The sequence below is a fragment of the Palaemon carinicauda genome, chromosome 10 (genome assembly GCF_036898095.1).
Source record: "Palaemon carinicauda isolate YSFRI2023 chromosome 10, ASM3689809v2, whole genome shotgun sequence".
Lineage (NCBI taxonomy): Eukaryota > Metazoa > Arthropoda > Malacostraca > Decapoda > Palaemonidae > Palaemon > Palaemon carinicauda.
In genome coordinates, this window is record NC_090734.1 from 129707796 (window position 1) to 129729245 (window position 21450).

General features: G+C 33.2%; 1 protein-coding gene across 35 annotated transcripts in view; it reads right to left on the reverse strand.

Moving 5' to 3' along the window:
- The window catches only part of shot (dystonin-like protein short stop), a 157136-nt gene that overhangs the window by 5889 nt on the left and 129797 nt on the right, over positions 1-21450 (reverse strand). For 6 of the 35 annotated variants that reach the window (XM_068381865.1, XM_068381847.1, XM_068381851.1 and 3 more), the window contains 16 exons: positions 20231-20296; positions 19874-19927; positions 17060-17128; positions 16668-16820; positions 15688-15868; positions 15212-15329; positions 14769-14998; positions 14181-14298; positions 12629-12736; positions 8701-8876; positions 6190-6355; positions 5751-5980; positions 4781-4854; positions 3533-3598; positions 1633-1680; positions 429-473 (listed from right to left, as the gene is read on the reverse strand). In XM_068381865.1, the coding sequence (XP_068237966.1) occupies positions 429-473; positions 1633-1680; positions 3533-3598; positions 4781-4854; positions 5751-5980; positions 6190-6355; positions 8701-8876; positions 12629-12736; positions 14181-14298; positions 14769-14998; positions 15212-15329; positions 15688-15868; positions 16668-16820; positions 17060-17128; positions 19874-19927; positions 20231-20296 (1902 nt within the window). Of the gene's footprint in view, positions 1-428; positions 474-1632; positions 1681-3532; positions 3599-4780; positions 4855-5750; positions 5981-6189; positions 6356-7338; positions 7494-8700; positions 8877-12628; positions 12737-14180; positions 14299-14768; positions 14999-15211; positions 15330-15687; positions 15869-16667; positions 16821-17059; positions 17129-19873; positions 19928-20230; positions 20297-21450 lie in introns of all 35 variants that reach the window. The other 29 variants (XM_068381870.1, XM_068381857.1, XM_068381861.1 and 26 more) reach the window with 16 other exon arrangements.

The following is a 21450-nucleotide window of genomic DNA, read 5'->3' on the forward strand; positions in this document are numbered from 1 at the left end:
TAAAACAAAACTCAAAATAAAATTAGCCATGCAACAGCCACCAAGATTCAATTCAAAATAAAAGAGCAGCAACCTCAACAGTTCTTTTCTCCACAACAAAATCATAATATACAAACAAGGACACTATAAGTAGATGGAAGGTTGAAAATACATACAGTACTGTAGTATGAATCAAGTCAAGTAATTTGTATCTTAATTAAGTTTACCATTTCTATAGCAACATAAAGACTTGAAGTTGAAATAGCAAATACTGTACTCGAATACTGTAAAATCCCAAGTCTCCCGGGATATACGTATCCCAGATACCATGTACAGTACATCAAATTTAGTAAATGAAATTAGCTCAACCTTGCATCTTATGGTATTCTCCATCATATTCCCAATTAGCCTTAAGCAACACAATGTCACATAACACCACACCAATTTACCGTTCCCACTCAGAGGCCGGGAGGACAAGAACCGGAATTCTGGTCCTAGAGAAAGAAAGACCTTGTCAAAATTAAGATCCAAAAACTAAAGAGCAAAGATAAACCTGGGCAAATCAAAATAAAAGCAATGATCATTCAACTTGAAACTTCTATACCAGAAAAGTTGGTAAGCTGCCACACAGTGGGTCTTTCCAAACTCAAATAAGAAGTGCATTCTTGCCACAATCTGAAGTCCATTTTTCATTTCTTGAAACAGCCAAAGCATTAGACATGTGACAGCCAAGCCTCTGCTTCCCTTCTGCATTTGTGTTAATTGATAAATCTAGAATTTGCTAACTTGGAGCAATCATTGCATGCATTAATGTTTTGATTTTCTTACTGAATGCAATTTTATTTACTCTACTAAGAGCTACATGTTGGTTATTAGACATCAGAAACTAAATTAAACATGTCGATCATCAGTATACAGTACAGTACTGCATCTTATAAAGCTGGCAAACAGGATACATAACATTCTTCTAAATAAATTTTAGGTTTATTTGCAAATAGTTCTTATATTTTTTTAAGATTAAATCCATTCTGAATATGTTATTGGACGAGGATAATTTAGCAAAACTTAATTTGTCATTTAAGAAATGATAAATAAACTAAATTGAAAGAAACTACTGTATTACAAATACTATTTATTACATTTTAAAGCTATGATTCTAATTGGCTTAGAAAATTATTTTAAATAACATGAACTATTAGCTTTAAAGTAATTCCTTATATAGTACAGGATAAATAAGGCACCCGTTGAGTTCTTATTCAATACCCAGATTATCGACATGAAAGTATTGTTAGTTTTAGTATTCCATCATTACAGATTATCTACAGAAATGGATTAAAACCATACCATACAATTTCATTTTAAAGAGTACTTAACACATATTAAGATTAAGTTATTAATATAGTGGGCATAGGATTAACATGCTAGGCTCTGTAGTATGCTTGAATTTAAAGCTCTTATAATAAATGTTTAGTAAGAAATCAAAAGAAAAAAAAAAGAAAGCAGGACCTGAGGTGAGGGTGGAAAAATCAAAATAAAAATAATAACTTAAGATTAAAAAGGATAAATCACAAGAGGGACTTATCCTCCCAAAACAATAAGAAGTCATATCAAACTAATTCCTGCAAACATGCCACTGTGCATACACTCATTTACCTAATTCCTGCCTCTTTCAATCGACTGGACAAAGTCGGTGAATATAACCTGGAGGGAAAAAGTGTTCAGTAGAATAACAATGGACACGTTAAGAAACATATTGGCTAGTGGTGAAAAAAATGCTTTTATTATGAAAGATGAAATCAGCAGTTTAGTGGAACACCTCATGCTACCAACAAACAAGATCAATCAAAGTGCATAATATGGAGTGCTGGTTTAGTAATTTCTTACTATTCTTTAAAACTTCCAAACATGAGAAAATTTCATAGGCATAAAATTTTGTCACCACTACAAGAAAAACATTTGTTAAGCTCATCATTAGTAATTAAAAAAGCCTTAAAAGAAATGCCAATTTATTTCTAATATCTATTTGAAATTTAAAATATATATATTTTGAGGACTGTTACAATCTGATCAATAAATGCAAAAAAAAAAAGAATTAAACAATCTTTTCACCATACAATTCTAACTCTTAGTACATTAAACGTCACCCTTCTTTAAGATGTGCCAGATAAAAATGAATGCTTATGCGATACAATACCAAATCTCACCTCAAAAGTAGACAAAGGAATGGTGTACTCTGCACATACATGAAAATCCCTTTCACTATTCAATCCTTAGTTTTCGTAAATGTCATGTCATATAAAATATCACTAATTTAATTTCAACTTTAATACTATGTATCTCAAGTGACATCATGTTACATCAAATATATGGAAATTGCAATCGCCTCTATGCCTTGCCAACATTTATATGGGTGGAAATTATTTTTATGAAACTCCCCTAACATTCATAATGCTTCTTTCTCAAAGCCTGGTTATAAATAGATATTTACCCTAAAGCTAAAATTTTCTTGTTTTCTTTCTTAACAAGATTAAGGCTCTAAAACAGTATTGAGATAATCTGGCTATAGCTCCTTTGTCTTTTAAGTTTTCTTGTCGACCTCACTAATTTTGTCAAAGTGTACCTCCTCAGATTGGGAGGTATTTTTTATTTAGGTTATTAGCAATAATAAGAGTGAAAGGGTTAAAACAATTTTGGACAGGCTCAGGGCAGAAACTAATGAAAATTGGCACTTTCTTTTCAATCAACTATGGTAAGCAAGCTAATGACTAATAAATATCATAAAATTTGCTTAAAACCTGTAAGAGAAGAATATCTAACTATAGATTAATTAAATACACCATGCAGTGCTATCAAAAGACTATGACTCTCAAAGGATTTTTTTTTTTGGCATCTTGCAATTTAGTACCACTAATAAGGGATGATATTGTCACAAGTTCGATTGATAAATAAACTTTTCTTATTCCAAATGCAATAAATAAAATAAATGCTTTAAAGACATATACTTTGTATTTATGTTTTAGAACTATATATGACTGCTTATTGAACAATTGTCACCTTTCCAAAAATTTGGGCATAGCCCATGCTAAAACTGATGACTGGTTTTATAAGTAACAGTAAATCTTGTCCAGAATATATTTATGTTACATTATTCTTGGCTAAAAATATATGATAAGCTATTCTTCTTTGTCAAAGAAATGTTAGTGATCTTCGCTGAAAAAATTGAGGCTGTGTGACTTTGTTCATCATCAATGTATGCTTTGTGTAAACTGGGGGAGAGATGTGACGAGATGCCAGAAAATGTGCCCATGAGAGAATACCTTGTGTATAATAAACTGCATCTATTTTATCAAACATACACACTGTTTTACTAACATACGAGATCAGGAAAAGCAACCGTCACCTAAAATTAGAAAACTGCCCGTGGAAATACTATACGGCATCTGTGCTTCACTATTAGACAAAATTATACTATCATATATCAAAGCTACAAGCCATGAAGGTTCTAGTATATGAAATGATACAAGAGATGAATATGCCTCAAATGATTGGTTACCTGGATGATGATGAGACAGCCACTGGAATGCTAGATGCTGATGGAGCTCTGGTCATGCTGCTCGACCTGTTAGTTCATATTTATAAAGAAGCTTTGGCAAGTTGGCTAAAGCAAACTTGGAACTATTATTTTTTTCATCATTCATGCGATCTTGATGTTAGTAAAGCATGTTGGTGATTATGGTAATAGCTTTACAATAATGACAAAACTGTCATGCATAGAACTAATTTCAAAGTTTTGAATATGAACTTATGACAAAAACTAACAGACGCCTTTGGCTTTTGGTATGGAGCTAATAAAATCTATGAACCAGGATTGATATATGTATTTGAAGGGCAAACTCAAGCCAATTGATTAATTTCATGATTCAAAAGTTGTATTTCCCCTAAACTGTATGTCTCATCTTTAAAATGATAAAATCTTGAAAGAATCTAAAGTTAAGAAAATAAAATTAAGTAAACTGCAGTAGTTTAAACTCTAATCTGTGAATCGTGTGTTTACCAAACAAAGCAAACCATTCACAAATTGTGGCAACTGTGTTTAAAATTAATCTATACTGTATATAACACTCAATGTCCTGGTAAATTCTCTATAATTAATCATAATCCCTGGTGGGCTTTGTGCAAGATTTGTATCAGATGGACAATCATCCTATCCATAAAGTGGTGGTATAGTCAGCATTTAATGCATTTTAAGCTTAAATGACTCAACATTTATAACAGAGATACTCCAACTATTTCTTTTAAACAGAACACTTGAAAGATTCAAGACAATGCATTTGAAATTTTAGTATTGTGCACACAAAACTTCCGTGATTATCTGCTGCTGTTTAAGCAAATCACTGTGATTTTTTTTTATTAAAAAAACATACCATTGTTGAATTTTCTGTTGAAACTGTATTCAGTAAATTATTTTATACTTAGCACAATAATATTTAAAAACTGTGTTTGTATTTTCATATTTACAGTGCATCTTCCATTAGAATATTATAAAAACTGCAGTCTTACAGACACAAGCAAGGTTTCCCTAGGTTATTTCGAAAAGCTTCTAAGAAATTAAAAAATTGCTATAAATCAAAATTTTGACTTCTATTCTCTTACCATAACAGACAAAATCACCAAGGAAAACCTTACTATGAAACTTGTAAAAGCATGAATCTTTGCAGTATTCATAATAAAACTTGCATACATTATTTCATCAACACAATATTTTTTAATAGAGAAATTGTAAAATTACTGTACTCCTCACCTAGATGAGACTGAGATGGCACGTGAGCTTGTACCGTTGACAGTGCCTGTGGAGGACCTGACAGGGGCAGAGGCCTGAAGAGAATAAAGGAGCCCCAGGGTTACATGAAAGCCAAAACCAATGCAGTCTTTCATCATACACTGCTAAGTTAGATTTCAAGTACGGATATTACAAAATAAGATTTATCATTAAGGATGTAAGGTGCTGTATATGTCACGACTGGTTTACTAACACCCATGAGGAGGTTATGTAAACTAACTTTCCAAGTACAGTATTTCATCTACTGTTATAAAAATAAGATTTTGCTAGCTTGAAACCGATTTAAAAATCTAAAGGTCATACGTATATAAATTCACTTGCAGTATACTGTGTGTCTCTTCGTAAAACTTTAAATAAATTTAAATTTTACTGCATAGTAACATACATTTAATAAAATTGTATTCAATACAGTACATGTAAATGTTTGCAAAACTCAAAAGTATTCATAAATAAATATAAGATATTGTCTAGAATAAAACTTACTTTGGATTATCTGTCTAAATGATATCTGTCTAAATGATAAAGTTCAAGTGCAATACTGCTTGGAGACTGTGGAAAATGTCTACTAATGTTTGAGGTATTGCCTATATTTGGATTTAATTGAAGTATATTAAGTTTTAGTCCTGAGAGAATATTAATACCTCAAATTAAACTCACATGCTGAAATATATGACAGCAGATGGTTAATATTAGAACTTTGAAAATGGGTGACAAAAAATAGATTATTAAATATTAACAAATCCCTTCCTTGGTAAAAATTAATCTCCTAGACAATTCTACACATATGGAAACATGCAGTTAGATAGAAAGTACTGACGTATTTTAATCAACATGCCAAAGTACTTATAGTACAGTACTTAACATGAAAGTATGAGTAATAGAATATACTTAATGAAAAATCATTAAGCACAGAAACAAAAGAAAAGCCCACCTTTCTAAGTGAGGATGACCGCTGGACTCCAGAAGACTGACTAGATGTGAGTGTGCGGCCTGTGAAGGATGGAGTGCGCTTCATTGGTGTCCTTCCTCCATCATACGAGTCTAAGGACACTTCTGAACCTGCACGGCTTGGTGGACGAGAACCAGGTCTAGAGCCAGGTCTAGAACCAGGTCCCCGGGATGCAGGACGGCTACCTCCTCTACTACCAGGCTGACTGTCAGCTGAAAGATTTGATAAAAACTTAAGTTTCATAATATTCAATATTTTTCCCATTCATATAGTGAATTTATAACATCTGCCACTGAATTCCTGAGATAAAGTATAGTATAGTCCTTGCTTAAGACTGACTCCTCTTCAATGAACTAGGAAACTATGTTGTATAAATTAAAGGAAGGCTTCACGATGAACATTATTAAGCGCACTCAAATACCTGAGGTATTGAAAGACGAGCGGGATGTAACTGGAGCCGAGGCCTTCCGCTTTCCACCGAGATGGAATGATGAAGAACTACCTTCTTCAGCAAACGAGGAATCAGGCGTGCCTGCGCTGAATGAAGCACGGCCCATAGCAGAACTCTTGGCTGTTCTTTCCCGAACCTAATGATCAACAATTTGTCAAAACCTCATAATTGTGTGTGTTTAGGTAGTCTAACTTATGGAACCTATTAGCTTCTCAAAAACTTTAATATGTACAGTACTGGTATAAACTTAAAAATTACTCAGAACTTGTTATTACAAAATAAATACACTGATATCTATGCCTTTATACTTTGAACTACGGTAAATACTGGATTATTTTTCAGCATTTCAAACAATTCAGGTAAAACTGGCTGTAATACTACAGTACACTGAAAAATCGTGAGATCCATTGCAGAGAAACAAAACGTTCAACTGTACTTACCATCTGTTGATATGCCACCATCATTTGAGAATAGAGTGAGTCAGATCCCGGAATAGGAGCTTGTGTGTGATAAGACAAACCACATGAACAATCTCCACAGGACTTTCAGTAACTTGAACTTAAATTTAGACACCAAAGAAATAAAACCAAGAAATTCTTACATCTGATACATTTCCGACTCGGGAATCAACCAGCTGTTATGCCCAACAACAGGCTAAAATAGGGTCTAAACTGTTTAATACACAAGTTGTCTGTGGCCATGCCAAACAATAAACAGCTTATCAGCAAGTAGATATAAAAGTTTAAAGCTCATAACCTAGTGGATGGACTACAGGGGATGGGCAGATAATTTAGTGCAAGAGTCAACCAAGAATACCATTCCTGTATTGTTAGTAAAGTGAAGTCTATGTTAAAAGATGCAGGGAAATAATGCATACATATTCAAAGAGCCACTTTCATAAACAACTAAAGCCCAATTCACATGTAACTGACACAAGTAAATATCAAATTGTCTGAATTTGATATCGACAGCTTTCATTCGAAAGTGTCAGTTTACATAAAACAGAAAGAAAGCACTTGAAATCAAATGAGCAAACCTACATCTTCAGAACACCAATTACTTTATGTCAAATCTAGCACAGCCTACGTTTTGCACACACTCTGCCTGGTGGGCCCCTACCATGGATGAACTTGTGGAAGAGTCTGATCTGTGGAACACGGCACCCACAGAATGCCCCATTCGAATTGTGCACAGAGTGGCACTGGGGGATCCATCACATTCACTTTGGCGAATTTGCTCAAAGAGCGGCATCAATTCAGCCATAACAAAATGAGCTGCAATAAACAGTGCTTTCAACATCAAATGCAACAACTTTTTATATAAGTAAATATCATGGCTGTATCATGAAAATAAAATCAACATACAACAATGTACAAGAAAAGAGCTAATAGCATATGCTATTTAACTCTCTAATTTATCTGTGCAGAATTTCAAATATAAATTAATTTTACCAGTAGACTATGTAAACTAAGTACAAAAGCTCCATTATTCATAACCTAAAGTTATTTTGAAAATCCCCTACCAAACCAAATTACCTATTTAATGTAGAATTGTTACTATACAGTATAAGTAAAATAATTACAGCAACTAGGAAATCTAGAAAACAAAATGAACAACTTTCCGTAAGAACAGCACATTAAAAGATGTTTCAAGAATATGAATTTTCAAAAGATTATGAAATTAGCACAGAATTTTATTCCCTTCAGAATTTACTTCAAAACCAATAAATCCTGCATATTCGTGTATGTAAATTTCAGTGAGAAATAAAGTATTTTCAAGTGTACTTTATTTGTTTGGGTATTAGGAGAAGGAAGAAAAAAAAAAGCACTCAAAGAAAACAAAAAACAATCATAAATAGAATAAGAAGCAGCAAACAAATTAAAAACTTAATAATTATGTGGTTTGTCTTTCACTATTATCTACACTGGCAAATGTTACATACCTGTTTAAAGAAGTAGGGCAGCATTCAAAAAGCTTCTTATTTTACAACAAAACCAGGCTCTAGCATGCAAAATAATGAAAATACAATAAGAAGCTTTGACGGTTGCCCCTAAATCAGTCCATCCATTACAGCAGCACAATGTCTTATTGAGGTTCATGAGATATTTTTATTCATTTTCCTTTTCTTTTTTAACTTTTCATCGTGCTTAGTTTCTAAAAGAATATCTTTATTTTTTAAAATATAAATTTTATCAAATGAAAAGTTTCTTGCCTGATAAAAGACAGATGTACTACTTTGCAGTACATAGTACTAAAGAAAAATTCAAGAGCATAGATAAATGAAAACTTAAAAAAGAAAAAAAAAAATAATAAAAGGATGGAAAAAATTGGGTAACTGGACTTCCCCATTTGCAAGAAACTAAATAAAATTAATGCACCACACTTGACTTTAAAAAATATTTTTTATTGAATTAACATAGTTTTGAATAAAAGAACAAGCAAAGTGTGGGCATTACTTTACAGGCTGCTAATTAAACAGACCTTAATAATAGGCCCGGAATTGGGCAGGGACTGCGAGCGCTGCTGGGCAGGTGCGCCAGACTGACTCGATACAGAACTGTTGGGGCTAGGCTTGGACTTGAACGGTGCCATGCTCTGGGACACGCCCTCCGCTAGGATGAACTGCTCGCGTAACTCCACGTTGGTGCGACCCTTGGCTATAAGGTTGGGTATTGATTTTCAAATCCCAACAAGAAGAATGACCCCCACAGATCATCATGACACAGCCAAAATAAGGTCCACGGGGAACGTAGAGTGGCACGGCATGGGTCGGTTGGCAGGGACGAGGAAATGGTGGGGTGTAGGGGTAATAATTAAGGAGCGAGGGTAGGAGGTAGCAGCAGTAGCGAGGTCATACAACGTGACAAAGAACCCAAGGTTGTGACAAGGATGGAAGAGGGTTTTGGGCAGGGGAAGGGTAAGGAAAAAAAAAAAGAAATAATGCAAACATGTTAGCTAGTGACACTCCACTGAAAAAATAAACTAATATACTACTAGCCATTCATCTACAATAATAACTTAAACAGTCAAAATAAAACACTATTTTACAATATAGCAAAGAAAAATAAAACATGCTTGAAAAACTAATACCCAAGCATGCTAAAAGAACTGAAGGAAAACAGTTTATGTGCTAAATATATCTGTCCTTCTTTATCCCATCTGATAAATATAGAAATTATGTCTTCACAGTTGTGTAGTCATCATAAAAAAATAAGATTTATGTCTCCCTATAGTCATATCAACAATAAGAACATTACACACACTCCAGAACATAAAAAAAGAATATGGTATAGAATGTAAAACAAATGGTCTAGACAAGAAATTACAATTAAATGACAATGGAAAATATGATAATGAATAAAATATATGAAGCATTGACACAAAGTAATCATGCACTTTTAATTTCTCACTCACACCATACATATAATAAGCAAATTAGAGCAACAATGCAAAAAAACCTTAAAAAAAAGGATGATGTAAATGTGGTGATTAAAGATAAAGGAGTTAAAGATGTTAATATGTATGTTTATCATGAATGAATGTCATTTTCATATACAATAACATGAAAATGGAATTCACACTAAAATTCCAATATTTCTATATATATATAAAAAAAAAAAACAGGCATCCAGTAAATGCTCAGATTCTGATTAGCTTGAACTGCTGTACTGTACAAATAACTTTAAAATCTTTTGGTAGTATTTCCTAAGGAATGTGTTTTTGCAAATTGCACAGAAATTTGCAAACTCCTACGATCAAGAGATGTGAAGTGAATACATTATTACTGTAATTCTGCAGGAGACAAAGTGGTCTCTCAATCAATATCCTCACATGAATAAAATATTCTAGTCTTTAATGCAAATATTAAACCCTATACTGTACTGTACTGTACGTAGATTTTAATCTGGCTTAATTAAGATCTTCTCCAGTAATATTAATATAGTATGTTTAAATTTGCAATATTTACACTAGAAAAAAAAGGAAAATACAAGAATTTAAAATTCTAATTCAATTGGTAAATTGCTACCAAATTCCATCTGATTTCTAAGTTAATACCGTAAGACAGCAAACAAAATGCCCGAGGTAATGATAAGTTTTTATAAAAATGTAGAACAGTGTTTGGCTGTACAGCATCCTTTACTTTGTAAATAATGTCTATAAAAGATTTTTCAAACTAAGGATTAGGATAAAAACTAAAAATGCAGTGCTATTTGGTAAACCCAAGGATGTTGGTATACCATTAATGGTTCAAGTTATTTTGACGTGCAAATAAAATTCACTTGAGAAGGAAGAAATTCATTTGGTTATTAAGACTAGAATTTGGTTTTCACATAAATGCAAACAGATTTTGTAGTGTTCCTAGACTTATACCAGCATTTTTAGTATAGTTAATTAGTACTGTACTAGACCAGAACTCTAGTTTGGACTAACACCCCTACTGTTCTATCTGATCACTTCCAACATTCTTATTTGGAGATGATTATGATTAGCTATTGGATTTGGTAACCATAACCTAACTACCCATGATCCCTCAAATTAGCAACTGTACAGGACTGCTAAGTGGCACACAATTTTGTGACATCTAATTCTGTTAATCCAGACAGATATTTGTTGCAGGTATAAAAGTAACAAAAAGATTTTCCAGCTTTTTAATCATTTAAAACTTTGCTGAACTTCTGTCTATAACATCAGCTGTGTCAGACGGATCATGAAACGTGATCGGTGAAGGATTTCAATTCTAAGGGAATGACCAGGAACATTCGAGCTTTATGACAGTCTTTACACTCCAATGCTAAATTGTACTCATCAGATCTCTGACACATAGAAGAGGGCTGTATTTTCTTGCTGAATTAAGCTAGTTTGCATGAAGAAAAGATGCCAAAATCTATCCCTGACCAGCAAGGAGACAAATTCCTTGATAACTACCCGGTAATCGTAAAACAAATGAATTTTCTCACAATAGATTAGAAGGAAAAGGGGGAGCAAAGAAGTTTAGGGGGAGGAGGAAGAGTGCTTTGCAATCAAAGTTGAGAGTGAGAGGGAGGGGGGAGAGGGAAAAACAAGATAGCAGATGAAGATTTAGAAGTAAAGAATGCTTTCTTTCACTTTCTCATTTTTACAGAGCATTGTAATTTTGCCTGAGGATAGTTCACTACTGTGTTGTCAAAGTGACAAATCTCTTCCATCACACTGATCTTGATAGTACACTCTGGGTAAAGTAAATATTGGTATTCCAAGTTGAATGTAAAAGGGCATCTCTCGATCCTGAGATGGCTAAATAGAAGAGAAAGAAAGCAATAAGTTATCATGCTTTTGACATGAAATAGTCAGCCGAAGACTAGAGCTGCATATAAAATGCACTGAACCAAACCATGTCACCTGGGTTACCAGAAAAGCACTGCAATTCATACCTTTTAAAATAGATAAATGCTAATAAAAAATCTGATTTGAAATTCACTTCATCTTGCTAGTGCCTACACCATTACAAATTCTGATTTTTCTGCATGGCAATGGTAAATATGTTGATGGAAATATAAACATTGATGTAAAATCATAACGCCTGAAATCTTTTGTAAGTTTCAAATGTTTTAGAAAATCTTTCAGATTCATATCAAATAAAACTTTTACAAAGTATGCTCAGCTTTCATACTGTATACCATAACATACCTAATGTATTGCATATCGACTAACCTCTTTCCAAACAACTTCACTAAAGCAAACCCTTTTTCTCTGTCATTACAAAAAAAGTTTATCATTCACTTACGTCTTGGGCCTTACTTACTATTCATCAAATCTTCCTAAAGCATATAACCATTAAAGAACTTCTTAATATTCTATCTTTAAAAGCAATTACAGTATTCTGTGCAGTAAATAAAACAACTTTATATCAAACTACAGTAGAGTACAGTACTAAATTCCTCCTGCTATAGTTACAATTTCTAGTCATTGGTATCTTTAGCAGTGACAGAGCTGCACTAATGTTCCCTGAACACCACAAAGTACTTTAGTCCATTTTGTTCTGGCATACTAAGGAAAGTAGCTGAATCTATAATTCTGTAACCAAAATTAATTCTGTAAATAGCGAACGGTAACAACATTCATTACTAAGGTATTTAAAACAACTGCGCAAACAAGAAATTACTAGCTTTGAAAGTAACTATTGATATATCCATGGTATATTACTTAAAAATATACAGTACAGCACAAACACCATAGAATAATTTTGAGATTACTTTATGTAAATTCAACAAGGCTTTTCTCTACACTAATATACTACGACAAAGCTTGTCAAATACTCTATTCATCCTACATCCTATAAGCCAAAAACGATCGAATTAACTCCAATCACTGAGCATTACTGGTGCTAAAAATTCTCTCGAGAACCACAAATTAAAGGAGTGAACCTTACAGGAGCTACGGCAGGACCCTGCTGATGATGACTTTCCTCTGAGTGGACACCCATGCTCATGAAGTTCCAAATCTCCAACCTGCTCAAACTCAGGTATAGATGGACATACTACATATGGCAAGCGATCCCAATAAATGAAGGGAAACAGTATGTTGATGTTTGCAAGTACGTATGAATGTACAAAGTATTTTTTGAAAAAAGGATTTAGGATGTGAGGACATTCAAAGCAGGAGTGCCATACATGATTGTGAATGTGAAATGTTGTGCGAAATAAATATTTGTATGTACCAGCATAAATGTACATTCAGTGCATAATCCAAGCCCCGAAACATTGCAGAGGAAGCAAAGTTATTGAAAGATTATAAAAGCAGTATACCCAACAAAAGCATGCATAATAGGAAAGGAGGGGGGGAGTGGGTAAGGGGCAAGGTTAGGTAAGGTTACAAGGGTAAGAGAGGTGGAAAGGTTTGGGAAAGAGAGAAGAGATATAAGAGTTAATTGGTCAATTGCTTGGATGCACATTGTTGCAATTACTTGTTAATTTATGTTAACCATGGCAGTTGCATGTTAGATTCCTTAGTTAATCAAAAACACCCAACATTTTTGCATTAAACAGTACCATATATGATGAGTAACAAAATCTAACATTCACTTTTTTTTTTAAATTTACAATTAAAAAAGTACATTACTGAAACATGCCTGAATAATTTGCAAGAAGACAACCTCGCTGAAATTCAATTATCATCAGTCGAACTTTGAAAATGCAGCAGCTTCAAGCAAATTACTGAATGTAATGGCATTGGTTAGATCTACTATAATTATTCTGAATTTCTACTAAGGCTCAATAAGCATGGTAGGCTACACTCAGGCTTGGCAAACACTACAGGTTAATTGTTAGCCACCAACTTTCTCTCACGGCTTCATATAAGTATTATCATCAATGATCAAGGTCACAATCCAGAGTGTATGCAAGTACTATGCTTCACCTCCAGCAAGACATAAGGTTTCCAAACTTATTGTCAGATCCCACAACATTAATACAATCAAACCTTGATTCTAAGTGAAATTGTGGCTCTAGAATCACTATTTAAACAAATCACTTTGATATGCAATCATCCCATCACCTGCTGACCATCTTCATTTCCCTCTACTAAACAAACAATAATTTAAGTATACAATTGTAAAAATACAATGAGAATCACAATATAAAATCACTCAGAGGCATATATTCAAGTCAAAATATTTATGATAGCTAATAATTCAAATCAAGATTTACAGTTGATATTAACAAAATCATATAGCAGAATTAATCAATTTATGAAATATACGAGGTCACCTTTCACTCAATCATTCAAAATTTTGTCACTTATTTCTTTTACCAAATTCCATTTCACTCTCATTCAGTCTTGACGTTATACTGTATTACTGTACTGACAACACAGATGGCAAATGTAGTCATATTGAAAAAAAAAATCCGCAGTCAATCATCTATCATGAAAAGGGTCTATTTTGGTAAATGTAGCAAAGCTCTAGATATTAAACTTTCACTCACCTCTGCATGGGTCGTTCTTGACAAGGAACTCGTCAAGAGCCACCCAGCCACCTCCTACACGAACCATAACAGTTGAACGTAGGATGCGGACCAGGCGAAGCTTTTGACTGTCTCCAAACTGCAATGCAGAAATATAATTACAATTCCGTCACAGTATTAACCCTTTTACCCCCAAAGGACGTACTGGTACGTTTCACAACAGCCATCCCTTTACCCCCATGGACGTACCGGTACGTCCTTGCAAAAAAATGCTGTAAAAATATTTTTTTTTCATATTTTTGATAATTTTTTTTAGAAAATTCAGGCATTTTCCAAGAGAATGAGACCAACCTGACCTCTCTATGACAAAAATTAAGGCTGTTAGAGCAATTTAAAAAAAATATATACTGCAAAATGTGCTGGGAAAAAAATAACCCCCTGGGGGTTAAGGGTTGGAAATTTCCAAATAGCCTAGGGGTAAAAGGGTTAAAGAATTTAGAAACTAAAGTACTGTACTGTATATGTATACAATATTACTGTTTATAAGAAATGTTTAGATATATATAGATTAAAGCAGAACCCAGTAAATAAAAAGAAATAAAAACTTACTCTGTATTTTCCTTCTCCCACTTGATGGACACGGAATTTTTGACGGCAAGTACACTTGGCAACTTGTTTTTGTACTTCATCGTCTATCCTCTCGGCATCAGTCAGAGGTCCTTTGCGTTCCCAGTCAGGTCTAAGCGCAGCAATAAATTCTTGGTAATCGATGTAACCATCCCTGTTCCTATCAAAGATATCGGCAACCGTTCCCATTTCCAGACGACTTGTTGGGAATTCTGCAATAATAACATGACATTAAGGCACTACCAATTAACCCCTACTCATCCTTAGAAAACAGGAAACTATTCTATGAGGAAAAAAATAAATTAATTTAATATAATTGAAAATCTAAAACTTACTTTGACAAACTTTTTTTTAAACAGGTTTTATTTATTGATTATAATAAATACAATATTTCAAAAAATTCAAAACCTCGAACATTATCATACTTGTTTTAAGAATGCCATCGATGAAATCATCCCGAGGTACAGCTCCATCGTTGTCAGAGTCCATCTTCCGGAATAGATCTGTCACACGAGACTTCTTGTGGTTCATGAACTTCATAAACTGTGAATTAGAAACAAGAAATATGTAGACTTCATTAAGAAAACACTACACAAACTGAATTCTAATAATTATTTTATATGGGTTATTTCTATGAATCTCCCAATGTTAATATTACTTTTGTCTCAGGAAGCTTGAAATGTCGACGTTACTCCTTGAAATAAAGAAATTACCCGTTTTCTTTACTTTCAAAACATTAATGCCTCTAGTAAAACAATGAGACCCATGTCTAAATTTCAATCTAAAAGCTGACATAGGACAATGTGTGTTTCTCTAATCCAGATGTCAGGTTTCTAGTCTGTTTTTAGACATGAAAACTACTTACAGTATTAGTTTACCTTAAAGAAAAAGATTTGCTTACCCTCTTGCGCCATTCTTCCCAGGAGAAGTTCTTAAGCTTCTCAAGCTCCTGTAAGTAGTTGAGTTTGTCATACAAACGACGCATACGTTCCCAAGCCATGAAGCCAACGTGCTGCCATTTCTCCCACAAAGCACGAGCTTGTGGGTTTTTGATTTGTGGCTCATCTCGTACACTAGCTTTGCTGTAAAATTCAGAGGAAAAACATTAAGATCTTCAGACACAATACATAAGAGTTCCTTGCTAAACTTTCACTACCAGAAGCATCATTACTAGACTTCTGAATCTGGATCATCACAACAAAACTTAAAGTTAAGCAAAACCTAAATTTGAAATCTTTGCCATTCTGCATCATGCGTTTTCTTTCAAATGGCTTCCAGGAGAAAATGCTGTCATACCAAAAAAACATGTATATAAAAGCTGCCGGTTAGTTGAAAAATGCCATTCAGGCAGAAAGCTGAAAGAAAATAGGGGAGATTAACAATAAGATAGAATATACTGGTCTTTGTAAATTAGTCAAAATACTATCAATTTGACAGGGAAATTATATTAATGCCTACTGCATATATAAGAAATGACAACAGTCTACAGTCATCATTATAGTATTAAAACCTTGCTTTTATAGTAATAGAGAAGAGTATACAGTAATCGCTATCATGTGAAATACTATAATGATAATCTTACATGACTATTTGAATAAAGTTCCACGGCTGGATCTAATCTTATCAGGCTATTGATACCTAACACAAATAAGGGTCTTTGAATCTAAGAATTCAGACTATAATCTACATGATACCATTAGTACCAGTACAGTAAATAGACTGAGGTTGGTTTCTTTAAAATACAGCAGCTGAGAGAAGAAGAAGAAGTATGGTTAAGTAGAGGACCAAAAAAAAGATATGATGATGATGTGCTATGCACAGTATGCAAGTGGTTAACATGAAATGATAAAAAGGTTTGGCAGCAGTCTTGTTGCTGCTAACCTGCTTCTCCTTCTTCCTCCATCAGCAGGGCTACCACCATTGGTGCCAGCAGCAGCTGTAGGTGTGGGCGTAGATGTAGCAAAGCGTAAATGTGATAAAGGCCATTCTCTTTCACGGTCAGCTCCAGGCGATGAATCACGAGGCGGTGTGGTTCTAATGGCAATGTTCAATGTCAAGTCCAAAATTTGTAAAAAAGCTTATTTTTTTGTAATATTATATATACAATATATAGACTAAAAAAAATAAAATAAATTTTACTAGTGTCAGAACTTGAAACTTATCTCATAAGCATGAACATTAAACCATATGGTAATTTTCATGTAAAAATAACTTGAACTTCAAACCCAAAAACAAAAAACATTCAAGCTGCACTGGTGACTGAAATGTAGTACCTGGCTCCAAACATCCATGGACGTGGATATTCACGAGTAGGTGTAATCTCACGTGCTGGTGATGTGCGGCTAAAGGAAATAGATTAGGAAATTCAGTCTATTTACAGTGTTTCCTTTATACATTCCCACCCTAAATAAAATAAACTTGATATCCTTGAATATTACCTAATATTCTAATAAACTTTGATATTTGTACTGTAGTTTACTGTATTGCTATGTGAAATGTTGTCAATACATCACAAACCAATACAATAAACAAAAAGAATTTAAAGACTGGATAGCCCCATCTACAAATGATCCTATTGAATAAAACCTAATCAACTACGGACACTCATCTTTACAAAAATATTTAAATCATAAATTACTTGTTAAACTACAACTCTAGATTTATATTATCCTCAACTTCAGACATCCCCAGACTAATAGTCCTTCCTAATTTGGCTAACAGTATTTCTCATATTCTTGAAGGTTCGGAGTCCGTTCTACCTTAGATATCCCTTCAACGTATCACTGCAAACTACAACAGCCTCTCGTCAAGATATGCTTTAAAGTCCAACAGTCGACACACGCAATCACAAATAGCACCGAAAACATCCATAACACAGTAATTATTCATACTAGTTATATTAATTAATAAAATATAACCTAATTTCAATGATGTAAGTACCTGTAACATAAAAAATCCATGGTAAACTTCCACCTCGACAAAAGCGATAACGGGTTACTGTCCCAATATATTATATTTGCCTATACTTCAAAACCTCTTCTTAAAAGCATAATAAGCATACAAACAACAAGCAAAAATACTTCAATTTCTAGGTAACTTAGGTTTCATCTAAGCCTCTTGAATATTCTAGAGTGCTTCATAAAATTTGACCCAATTGCTCCCATTGTGATGCAAAATATAAATTAAATACTAAAAAAAAGGTTGAGTGATACTAGTTATGCTGTACAGTGCTACATTAACTAAATACATTAATATTTAAACTGTGGAATCAAAGGAGTTTTCTAAAAACAAAATAAATACTATTGTTTTCATGTTTATAAAAGTGATTTCATAACTAATATAAAGATTTTATCTAAATATAACTTTAAATTGTATGTAAAATACTTACAATAATTAAGGTAATAGAGTGTACTACTATTTTAGGAACTGGAATGTGATAGAGCTTACAAATATAATAGAAAGAATGACTATTATTGCTGTGTGTATACAACCAAATCTATCATATAAGAACGGTATCCATTTAAAGTTACTGTGTTGTCCAATTACCTGATTAATCATTTGAAGGGAATGCTGTTATTTTATAATCAAATTAAAGGAAAATAAACATTTCCTTCATTTGGAAATCACTAAAATCTGTCTGAAAACATTAAAAACCAAGCAAAATGATAAACAGCTGAAAATCATCAATTAAATGTAAGACAAAAATAATTCCAAAAATGCCTAAAAAAATTATATAAGGATTATCCTACATGAAGTCCAGAATAATTATTGAGTATATTTTCATGTGATGACAGGATTGCTTAAAAATCCTTTTCTACTGGGGTCCACAAAAAAGTTTCCTTTGAACAATCAGGAATGGTTAGTGCTAATTAAAGATCCTGAAAATCACCTGCTCGGCTCTCCACTGGTGACACTGCAGTAAGCCATTTAGAAGCGGGAAACTATTTTCTATGAAATGGCCACACTTAGTTGACGAGTGTGTTTTGAATTTGTTTTTGATATCTGGTAAATCCCAGCTCTTTTCTGATAACTATTTGGTCTCTCAAACCATAAGGCAACACTTTTTGAGTGCCTCAGTCTAAGAGACTTGAGAACAAGCTTTTTCTCAGCCTGACTGAGGACATCAACTACAATAAAGTACAGGTATTTCTTTTCTAGGGACCTTTGAGATCAAATAGTTTCTACGATTATAATAGTAGCTGGTCTTCTTCACAATGTCATCCTTATGTTTAACAGTATATAAACTTTTATAATCTTTATATATAAATTTTATAATCAAAGGTGAAAGCATTTACTAGTACTGTACTATACTGTATTGATGAAAATTTATCAGTTTCCTTTAAAAGGAATATTAGTATAAATACATTACCGTGTTTGTTATTATCATTTTGTTAAAGCAAGATTATTTTTCATTGTCACTCAACATTCAGTGGGGGAACAAAGATTTGTTTTTCATTGAGAGGAAATCTGAATTCAAAAATATTTTTTCTTATGGACATTATTGATTCTGTATCAGTACCACTAACATATCTAGTTATTTTTGTTAGGAAAGTTTTCCAAAGCATACAATATCTAAATGACTCATGCAGCATCTTGTGTGGAGAGGGGATTCTATGGCAATTACAACTTACTTAGTCTGGGTGACAAGAATCTCTTATTTACAGAAAACTTCATTGAGCAAACAACTTTTATTACCTAAGCAGATGCAGTAAATACTACATTTGTTGGTTATCTTGGTTAGCAACAATTATTGATCTATTCTAAAATTATAGCTTATACTACTTGAACAAGACAAACAAAATTCTATTAGTAACTTAAATCTAAGTAAAAAAAAAAATTAATTTCTACAAAATATATCAAAATATAAAACTGCTACCAGCAAAGCTACATCAAAACTCAAAACCCTGAAAGTAAGCAAGAAAATGTAAGTGGTGAAAGTGTAAGAATACAGACGCACGACTAAAAAGAAGATATGGTAATTGTTAGTGATACGTACATGGTTATAATGTATATGCTAAACGATAGCAAGTTACAGTAACGTATGCTATAAGCACAAGTGCAGATACAACTACGATATTTTTGTTTACCTGGACTTTCGAGACTTAGGTCCTGGAGAAGATTCCCGATCAGGGCTGATGCGGCTAAGATACAACAAAATGGAAAAAGTGTCAAAAGATTTTAAAGTTTTTCAGAAAAGAATCAGAGCCTATTCAGAAAAGGATAAGATCTAAACACAACTATCTGAGTGAAAAAAGCAGACTTAGATCACTTCCTCGGCATGCTAACAGCTCGACACCAAAAAGAACCGAGAAATCACCATATATTTATATATATATACCATGCCATTCTTTTGAAGTTGAAATTGAAGAAATTCTGCTAAAAGTAAGAAAGGGAAATTTCTTGACATTCTCTAAAGAACCACATGCTTTCGTAATCCTCCTTACCTTGATCGTCGTGATGGGTAATCATACTCCGGTGATGATTCCCTGCCAGGGCTCACACTCTCACGACTGTAATATAATCATCATAAGCACATGCTTTGTTCACAAGAACAACAAAACAACACCAATAGGATCTTAGTGCTCCATTACTACAAAAAAATGCTTGTGTGAAATTTATCCTTGAAAAGACAAAGCAAAGAGAATTATTCGCTGTAAAGACAAATATTCTACAGCAAGTTAACTTGACAAGAAACGGTTAAACAGGGTCTGCAGTTTTACATGCAAGACTCAATGTGTCTGGTTTCAAGATGCTCTGGGTGTAAAATGTAAAATCCCAGGAGAATGTTCTATAGTCATGGCCATTAAGTGGCGAGCAGATCATAACACTGTGGTAGCAGAGAGGTCTTTTAGTTTAAAATCAATTGGCTTTTGTAAGTTTTTAATATCTCGAAACTACTGTCCTCTAGTTATATAAACTGTGCAAAGGTTACATGAACCCTAATATCAAAGGAACATTTGGCCTCCAAACTAAACTGTATTAGATATTAGGATTTGGGTGTAATAGCCCAGCACTGGGACAGCTAAGCCATTCAGTGCTACAGAACATTGCACACTTGAATAAATTAAAATTCTGCTAAAAAATATTAATCCCTTTGATTATGTCATAGTAAAATCCAATATCTTTAAAATGCCTCTTCTTTTCTATATGATCTGGTAAAGTATTGTTTACATGCTCTATGCACACCAGGAGGAATTATAATCTATAAAGGATGAATCATATTTTCGAATTTTATTCCATAACAATGAAAAATTAAATAAATTTATTTAAATGTTTCATTACTTAATTTCATTCACCACTACTTAGAACTACAATTTATTTTTTATTTTGAACATTCCGTTTAATATATTTTGACAGGCAGTTTTAGCATTCTTTATTCTGTAAAGAAATCAGTTACTGGATCTTTCAGTCAATCTTTTTACTTATTTGATAATGTATATTGTACTTATGTTTTCTATCTATGGGAGAAATTGATTAACGTATAACCTATTCCGCAATTTTTCATCTATTCCTTCTCACTATGGATTATAAATTCATATTCATTTTAAAGTTCATCCGTTGTAAAACAGTACAGTAATGCCTCAAACTTATTCAGAATTTCAAAAGGATGATGTTCCATTTTTATTCTCTTACATTGTCTTAACAAGCATGCATAAACACTAGA